The sequence below is a fragment of the Silene latifolia genome, chromosome 2 (genome assembly GCF_048544455.1).
Source record: "Silene latifolia isolate original U9 population chromosome 2, ASM4854445v1, whole genome shotgun sequence".
Lineage (NCBI taxonomy): Eukaryota > Viridiplantae > Streptophyta > Magnoliopsida > Caryophyllales > Caryophyllaceae > Silene > Silene latifolia.
In genome coordinates this window covers 60,528,298-60,537,851 of record NC_133527.1, presented here as the reverse complement: position 1 = coordinate 60,537,851, position 9,554 = coordinate 60,528,298, and the positions used below count along the sequence as shown (strand labels likewise).

The window sequence follows — 9,554 nt, the reverse complement described above, 5'->3', positions numbered from 1 at the left end:
ACAAAATAAAAAATGATCAAAAATCAAATAAAACAGATCAAAAATGAAGTCTCCAATCCTTCTGCCATTAATCATTATCTTTGTGACTGTGATCCGCAAATCGTTTCGTTGTTCAATCCTGAAACGAATGAAGGCTATCAAAAATTAAAGGTTACAAATTTTATTAGATACAACAATACTATTCCTCATTCAAATACCATCCAACAAATTCAAGCTATTACCCATATTCTCTATTAACGAATGCACCAAAATTATTAGCGTACCTGTATGATGGAATCATGCTCTCCCAGGACAATTCCGACTATCATGGAATCTTAATTCTCCACAAGCATTGCATTTTCTGGGCGCTTTTTTGTGTTCTTTCGTAGCCTTTTCCTTTTGGGACATCATTCGTTTTCCAGACCCTTTTGTCTTTGACTGAATAGGAGGTAAGACAACCACTTCTGCTGGTATTTTTGTTCCTAATAGAATTTCGAGCTCCCTAGTCTTGTTCCTCAGTCTATCACCCGTGTTACTACTACTGCTACATTCAGTCGTACTGTTTTGTGCGTGTATCTTGTCTTTTAAACCTTTCAGAATGCCCATTAATTCATCCACATACTCAGGCTTCTGTTCAGCGAGTGTCACACACGAGAACACCTCGGACCATAGGGTACTAACTTTGTGTCGTCTAACATCTAATGCGTTACAATCTTCAATTAAAGTGTGTGAAACATTATTACAAATCGGCTGACATGTTGCCAATTTGCTCCACCTACTTAATAGATACTGATCTGGAACATTGTTGAGGCCTTGTTCTTTCAACACATAAAGCGCATAACGGCACAAAATTCCATGTCTCTCAAACTTTTTGCAGGAGCAGTTCAATTTTATCTCATCATAAATAAAATTAACATAGTAAACCTTATCTTTTTCTTGATCAATAATGGGAATGTTGTCACTGGTAGCACCCCCTACAATTTTAACACCACAGGTGAAACAGGCAGCTTTCCACTCATCTTTAAATTCAGAAAATATCACTGGAGTGTAGAACTCAGAAGCGTTCTTTTCCAAAGGGTGAGGTGTTTCTAGATCAGGGAAGGAGTTTTTTGAGTCGGCAATTAATTTGGACTGTTTCCATCGTTGAGCCTCCATAGAGCTTTCAAACTTCATAAGAAACTCAACCAACGTTAAGTTTGGGTTCATGAAATTTCCGAAAAAGCTATTCTCGGACTCAGATCTGGACGTGGTTCTCATTAGTCCACCCATAAATAAATCCCTGAAATATGCTGGGATCCAAGAAGCCCTTTTGTCAAACATCGTATCTAACCATTCATTGCCAGACAGCCCATATGAGGATACAACTGAGCACCACCGTTCCTCAAACTCTGTCGTTTCGATGTCTTCTGCCCAAACACAGGAGCACAACTCTTTCATGAAGTTAGTTTCTCTATAGAGCGTAAATCCGATCTTGTCAGGCAGTTTTTTCATGAGATGCCACATGCAATATCTGTACTGAGTTTTGTTCCCGAACACTGCTTTTACTCCTGCTTTTATGCCTCTATCTTGGTTAGTAATTATGCACACAGGATACTTATTACTCATTGCGCTCAGAAAATTCCGAAACAACCATACGAAATCCTCATCAGTCTCTTTTCTTATAAGTCCTGCTCCAATTGTCACACATTTTTTGTGATGGTCAACCCCCATGAAAGGTGCAAATATCATTTTATATGTGTTCATATTAAATGTCGTGTCAAAAGATGTCATATCACCAAAGAGACTGTAACTCTTTATAGCTATAGGGTCAAACCAACAAACTCTAGATAGTCGTCCACGGTCATCAACATCAAAATCAAAATAGTAAGAACTACACATGGCTTTCTTTTGCATGAAATTTTCAATAATCATTTGCGCATCATACCCTTTAATAAATTTTTTCACATCTCTCCAAAAAATTTTGAGATCCTCGAGTGATGCCCCTACATTTTGATATCCTTTCGCGTACTCTTTAAACATCCAAAAGCTCTGCACAGGCCCCTTATTCACTTTAGAATTCACAACAATCATAGTTTTATGTATAAGGGTTAGTTCTCATGACTCGGTCAAATGCAGCACTGTGTTTGGAGTTGAGAGAAGGTGGCTGTGACCTTCATGAAAGTCAGCAATCACATATTGTCCTTTATCATTTCTTCGAAGAAAAATATTTGCACTACATGAAATTCTAGTCCTCTGCCTCTTTTTTACCTTTCCTCTAGATTTACTTTCACCAGCCTTACTACACACACAATACTTAGTCATCACCACCCCATCTATGTTTCGTTTGTGTCGACTTCCTCATTTTAAATCCAGAATTAGCAGCATAAGTCTTATAGAATTCTAGCCCATCCTCTAGTTTATCAAAAACCATACCCAAAACAGGCTTCAATTCTGGCGCACATACAGGTATTCTTTCCTTTGAGGTTGTCTCGATGATTGGTGAGTCTGCATCTATACATGCTATACAGTAGAACAGTATGGGTATAAGCAGAGAGTTCAAATAACTGATACACAACAAATATAATTTCATGTACGCTAATTAATTCAGAAGCACAAAATCAATTAGAATACAAAAAACCACAGAAATTAATACAGATATTTACGCCTGTTCGCTGACATATCGTATCTTTATAACTGACTACTTTAATGTAGACGTCCAGACACACCAATCACAATCAAGAACGACAACATGGGCAGAAAGTCAAAAATTTTATTATCACACGAATCAACCTATATCCCTTAATTATAATTCTAGATACGCTGCTGAAAAACATAACCGCATCAATTATACTACTGGATACGCTAATCATATACGCAACACTATCTATCTATACATTGGTTAATTAAGGGTTGTTCCGTTATTCTACCAGGTACGCTTTTCATATAAGACAATTGCATCAATTATACTAATATACACGCTATTGAACTACATATATTACTCTAGGATATCTATTGGTTAAATCAACTTTCAAACAAATTGCAACCCACATACACTAATCAGACAGGTAAGACAATTGTTCTTATCCATCAGACTCATTGATTTATAGTACTAAACGGGCTAATGAAACATAATCAGTAGGCAGAATAATTTGTCTTCCTATGCTTAAATTATTATGAATACACATCAAATATATCAATAGATACGTCAATCAGAAGATGTTAATGAAACAATTCATAGAAAGGTTATCTCAACCGATTCTCATATGTACATACCTAGATGAGATGATGATTGCGCGATATCATTGCTTACAGCTGGAACAATCGCATCAGTATAATCCCCCAATTCGCTAGAACCCTCAACATCCATAATTTTTTGCGGTTGAAATAATTCCGAAACGTCAAACGAAATCACAAAATCGTATGCGCATGCATTAATCACCCAAAATCAATCAGAAAAATCTTATAATTGTACATTCATTAGGTGATCAACGCCATTGATTATGATCAATTCCGTCAATTTTGGTCGCTGTAGTTTGATGGTTTTCGCAGAAGTATTTTGGTGATTTGGGGGGAAAAGTATTGGAAAGTAGAGAGAGAAAGAGATATTTTGGGTTTTTTGGAAAGTAGATAGAGAGAAAGTTTTGGTGATATCACGTATGGTATGTGAAGCAAATACGTATTCCGTATTTTATTTGTTTAAAATCCTACTATTGTAGGTCGTTCTCACCGAATGATCGTTCTCACCGGATCCCACCTATCTCTCTCTCTCTCTCTCTCTATCTCTCTTCTCTCTCTCTCTCTCTCTCTCTCTCTCTCTCTCTCTCTCTCTCTCTCTCTCTATATATATATATATATATATATATATATATATATATATATATATATATATATATATATATATTGTGATTTGTAATTGTAAGCACTAGAATATAAGGTGACAGGTGAAGGGAATATATATAGTGACAAGGGAAGTTTCTAGGTTATAAGATATAAGAATATAATAATAGAAATATCTAAGGTAGGTGGAATAATAATAATAATAATAATAATAATAATAATAATAATAATAATAATAATAATAATAATAATAATGATGATGATGATGATGATGATGATGGTGATGATGATGATGATGATGGTGATGGTGATGATGATGATGATGATGACGATGAAGATGATGATGATGATGATGATGATGATGATGATGATGACGATGATGATGATGATGATGATGAGAGAGTGAGAGATGGGAAGCTTTTAGGGCGATTTTAGCTTGGCTGCTTGCCGTCATCATCCGTCCTTGTCTGCCACCGCTGCCTCCACCACACTAAGGCCTTTAGACCTCCCGTCGCCAGGCTGTGGTGTCCCCTGGTGGTCTTTGGGTTCTGTTTTGGTGGTTTTGTTGATCTTTTCGGTTTCGGTTTTAGGATCGTTTAGGTTTTCAGTCGGTGGTGTCCCCCGGTTGCTGCCTTGGTTGTTGGTCGCCGACGGCTTCGCTTCTTCGCTGCCGCCATCAACACCACACCTGTCTCCTCGTGTCGACGGTGTTGAGGCTGTTGTCGTGTTTTCGTTCTCGGGCTCGTGCTGCGGGGTTCTAGGTTTGTGTGTGATCGTCGGCGTTCTGTCATCTCCGGCGGTCTGACACCGTCTTTTTGATCTCCTGTCGTACGCAATGACTGCCTTTGTGTTAAGTTCTCTTTTTTCTCAGCTTTTCCGTTTCCTTTTTCGGTTTTTCGTTTTTCTCTTTCCTCTTTGTGTCTCCTCGGTTGTCTTCTCCGGTGTTGGTGTCACCTTCTTCCTGCTGCTTTTCCTCAGTCTGTGTGGGCCGTTGTATTTGGGGTTCAGTCTGTGGTGGCAGCTGGTTGGTTAGGGCTTGCTTGGGTTCAGTGTTTTAGTAAGTTCTGGGTGTTTTGTTGCGTGGTGCGGTGCCTTCACGTTTTCTCCATCCACACTTGCTGTGTTGACTTGCTGCGTTGACTTGTTGAGTTGACCTGCTTTTTGTGTTGGCCTGTTGATGCTTTTACATTTTGGGTATTATTTTTGGCTTTGGCTGGAGTTGCGTGGGTCCATGCACGTGAGGTTCTTGCCTGCTTGCTTCATCCATCATTTCGATAGCTTTATGTTCGTTTTTCATGCCCGATTTGGTAAGATATCACTGTCCTTTTGTTGGTCTTCATGGGTGTCTGGATAATGGTGGTAGGGGTCTTGTTAAAATTGCCATCCTACGACACTTGCAGGATCGACACTGTCATGGTGAAGCTATGGTTCTTACACGTCAAACTCTTTCTGATAGTTTGACTGTTTATTCTAATGCTGAGATTACTTTGCAGCGGATAGGGGTTTGGTTTTGTGGGGTGTGCCTTAGAACCCATACCTTACCCAAGAGGTGTCGGCATAGTCGGGATGACATTGTGGCGTCTCCGATTTGTGATGATGGCCATGTCCGCTTTTTTATTTCTAGTATTCCCCGACCTACTGTTCCGTCTCCGTCGTGTTGGTTTTGGACTTTCATTGGTCGGTTTTCTTATTTATGAAAATGGGTTGAATGTGACCGGTAAAGCCCACTAAAGTTATATGATCCATTGGGCCTAGGTCTGTCTCAGTCAGTACGGTTAAGTACATAGTGTGATGGTACTGATAAGTGTAGGGCCTGTTTATTATACAGTGGGCAGCCTCATGGGGGGCCCAAATACAGTTGTATTATGGCTAGGTCTCTCTTCCTGTCTAGAATACCTCTAACCTATATAAATAGGTTATTGGGTTGACATGCCCCATTGATTGTCATCATAAGGAAACCTAGAAGAGAGAGGAGAAGATCCTAGTATACTAATCTTATTCTTATTATTATTATTATTATTATTATTATTATTATTATTATTATTATTATTATTATTATTATTATTATTATTATTATTATTATTATCATTATTATTATCATTATTATTATCATTATTATTATTATTATTATTATTATTATTAATATTATTATTAATATTATTATTATTATTATTATTATTATTATTATTATTATTATTATTATTATTATTATTATTATTAGGGTAGAGTTCCGGTGAGAACTGGGCTTATCGTGAGAACCGTGAGAACAGCTCTCAACCGTCCATCAAAAAAAGACTCACGGCTGAGATTAGACGCACGCTGCTCTTAAAATTTCACGGAAAACAAAAAATAAGAGTGTACATGTCAGCAATATCAAGCCTACGTAACAAAATCAAACCACACGAAACAAAATCAATCGATTTCACCATTAATCCTTCCTTAATTTGTAAATTTTTGTCTTTCGATGTCAAATTTAGTGATCTAAAATCGTTTATTCATCATCAATTCTTTGTGTTCAAGCGCAAATCGAGTCAATTTGTTCAAACTTTTGCATTCATCGGCTATTCAGTTATTTCAAGATCAAAACTTTGTAAGAAAAATCGGAATTGATTTGGTCATTCATCTGGAATTATTGTTTTCTACAGTCAATATTGAGGTATGTTCATTCAATATTATTTAATTCGTTTCTGAATCGTTGTTGAATTGATTTTATGATGATGTTAAAGTTGAATTTGATTAAATTCAACTTAATTTCGGATTTGATTAAATTTAGTTAACTAGATGTAATGTACAGAACCACAAAAACATTAATTTTATAATGAAAAGTGTTAAATTAGGGTTTATAGTTTGTTTATTTGGTTTTAGAAGGATGATAAATGCAAATGTACTTTGTGGTGAGAAAAAATGTACTAAAAATAATGAGAAAGGAAAAGTGTGCAATTTGAAGTAACTGAAAAGTAATTTTGCATGTAAAAATAATGTGCTGTGTTGTGCTGTACACGTTTCATAAGGAAATGTCCAATCAGTCTTAGTGAAATGTGCATTATATATAATAAGTATGTGCAAGTAATAATTACGTTTTGCAAGTGGTCTTGCAACTGTTCAATATGTCAAATGACGGTTTGTAACTTGCTTAAGTGGTGAAAAGACACAACTATTCACGTTAATTTCAATATTAATCCTAAATGTACATTATATTAATTATAAAAAAACATGTTCTATCAAATGTCCATTACGTATAATTCAAATGTCCATTACGTATATTTATAGTGTGAATATACTGTTTTATGCGAGACATTTAACTAACATAGATAACTTCTCCCAATTTATTAATTACCATGATTATGTTTGTGGCAGTTGAAAAGACACAACTGTTCACCAAATTTAATATCTTATACTGAATTAATCCACTATATAAACCAAGGAGTACACAATTACTTTTCCATCTTACCTTCATTTCTAAAACCTTTTCCAATAACCAAAACTTTTAATCTCTTCAGAAAAGTATTTAATTTTCTTAAAAAAAAAACAATGGACTACTCAAAATGCACGATAGTTGCCTACAAGAATGATGCTCACAAACAAAATTTCATGAACCATTATAGGGATTGGAAAGTAAGCCAGTTTTCTTCAAACTGGTTTGATGGAGATGACATTCCTGTGGAGATGGATGTACCATCTCCTAGTAGTCCTTTACATTATTTCCTTACTACTCAGGCTTTGCTCCGAATTTTGTTTGAGCGACTTGGGATGGAGGAAAAGAAAAACATGGCAATGGTGTGCAAGGGCTGGTCGAAGTGGTTCCTTATAGGAATGGAGCCAGAGGTAAAGGAAAGGGATTATTATCGAGGGGTGGTTCGGGAAAAGCAAAATGGTATAATCACTGTCACAAAGGATCAGCGGCTCCTTGAAAGATTCTGCCTTTGCACGACTCTATCTAGTCGTGCAGAAATAATTAGACATCATAAACAACAAGCACGACAATTTAGAAACCGAAGAGAAGAATATGAAATTGAGGAGCAGTCTGGTGATGAGGGTTATTATGACTCAGACTGTTAGATTGGTTTAGAAATATATTAAGTTAGTTTTCTATTTTATTGTTATTTTGTATTATCTTGTGTTTTTTTTTTTTTTCAGTATAAGCCTTAGTAGGCTTTATCATTTTGAAAGCCTTAAATGGCTTTTGTAAATATTTTACTAATATTAATGAAATAGTATTGTGTCTATTTGTTTGTTTACTGTCATTAGAATTCAATACATTTTATATATGCTCTATCAAAATGGACAACAATATTTCCTATGAACATTAGCAGTAAAATAAATGTTCCTTTAAAGGCATGATAATGGACATTCGAAGGAATACATTATATATGAACCTTTATTTGTACGAAATAACTTGCTTATGTGGTGAAAAGACGCAATTATTTACATTAATTTGAATATTACTTCTAAATGTACATTATATTAATTATAAAAAAACATGTTCCATAAAATAAATTGTCAACTATATATATTCGTAATTTGCATTTTCTGATAATTAGGTACAACTAAAATATTATTAAGCACTGTTTGGAAAATGTACATTATATTATATTTAAAGGTACATTAAATTATTTAAAAAAGAACATGAAACATTATTTGGAAAAAAATGTGAATTCAGTTTAATTCAAATGTCCATTACGTATTTTCATAATGTGCATATACTGTTTTATGCAATAGATTAAATTAACATAGATAACTTCACCCAATTTATTAATCACCATGATTATGTTTGTGTCAGTTGAAAAGACACAACTGTTCACAGAATTTAATCTCTTATAATCAATTAATCCACTATATAAACCCAAGAGTACACAACTAGCTTTCCATCCTACCTTTTCCAATAACCAAAACTTTTAATCTCTTCAGACAAGTACTTAATTTTCTTAAAAAAAAAAAAAAACAATGGACTACTCAAAATGCCTGATAGTTCCCTACAAGAATGATTCTTACAAACAAAATTTCATGGCCCATTATAGGGAATGGAAAGTAAGCCAGTTTTCTTCAAACTGGTTTGATGGAGATGACATTCCTGTGGAGATGGATGTACCATCTCCCAGTCGTCCTTTACATCATTTGCTTACTACTCAGGATTTGCTCCAGATTTTGTTTGAGCGACTTGGGAGGGAAGAAAAGAAAAACATGGCCATCGTGTGCAAGGGCTGGTCAAAGTGGTTCCTTATAGGGAACGACCCAGAGGTAAAGGAGAGGGATTATTACCGAGGCGCGGTTCACGGAAATGAAAATGGTGTGATAACTATCGTAAAGAATAATCGGATGCTTGACAGATTTACGCATCCGCACGACTATGTCTAATCGTGCGAGAAATAATTAGACATCACAAAAGACAAGAACGACGATTTTTAAAGGAAAGAGAAGAAGAATATGAAATTGAGGAACGATCGGGGATGAGGGTTATTATGACTCATTGTTATATTAGTTTAGAAATATGTTGTGTTATCTTCTGTTTATTGTTATTAGGTATTATCTTGTGTTTTTTTTTTTCAGTATAAGCCTTAGTAGGCTTTACCATTTTGAAAGCCTTAAATGGCTTTTGTAAATATTTTCTAATATTAATGAAATAATATTATGACTATTTCTTTGTTTAATGTCATTAGCATTCAATACATTATATATATGCTATATCAAAATGGACAACAATATTTCCTATGAACATTATCATTAAAATAAATGTTCCTTTACAGGTATGATAATGGACA

At 35.1% G+C, this 9,554-nt stretch overlaps 1 protein-coding gene across 1 annotated transcript; it reads right to left on the bottom strand.

Annotated features, from left to right (window-relative positions):
• Positions 1 to 276: 276 nt before the first annotated feature.
• On the bottom strand, positions 277 to 2,049 carry LOC141640862 (protein FAR1-RELATED SEQUENCE 5-like). The gene has a single exon (XM_074449541.1). The coding sequence runs from the start codon at positions 2,047 to 2,049 to the stop codon at positions 277 to 279; it is 1,773 nt and encodes a 590-aa protein (XP_074305642.1).
• Between the last annotated feature and the right edge of the window lie 7,505 nt (positions 2,050 to 9,554).

Bases quoted from the DNA above. Each gene is read 5' to 3' on its own strand.
- LOC141640862 (XM_074449541.1), bottom strand. From the start codon at position 2,049: ATGATTGTTGTGAATTCTAAAGTGAATAAGGGGCCTGTGCAGAGCTTT.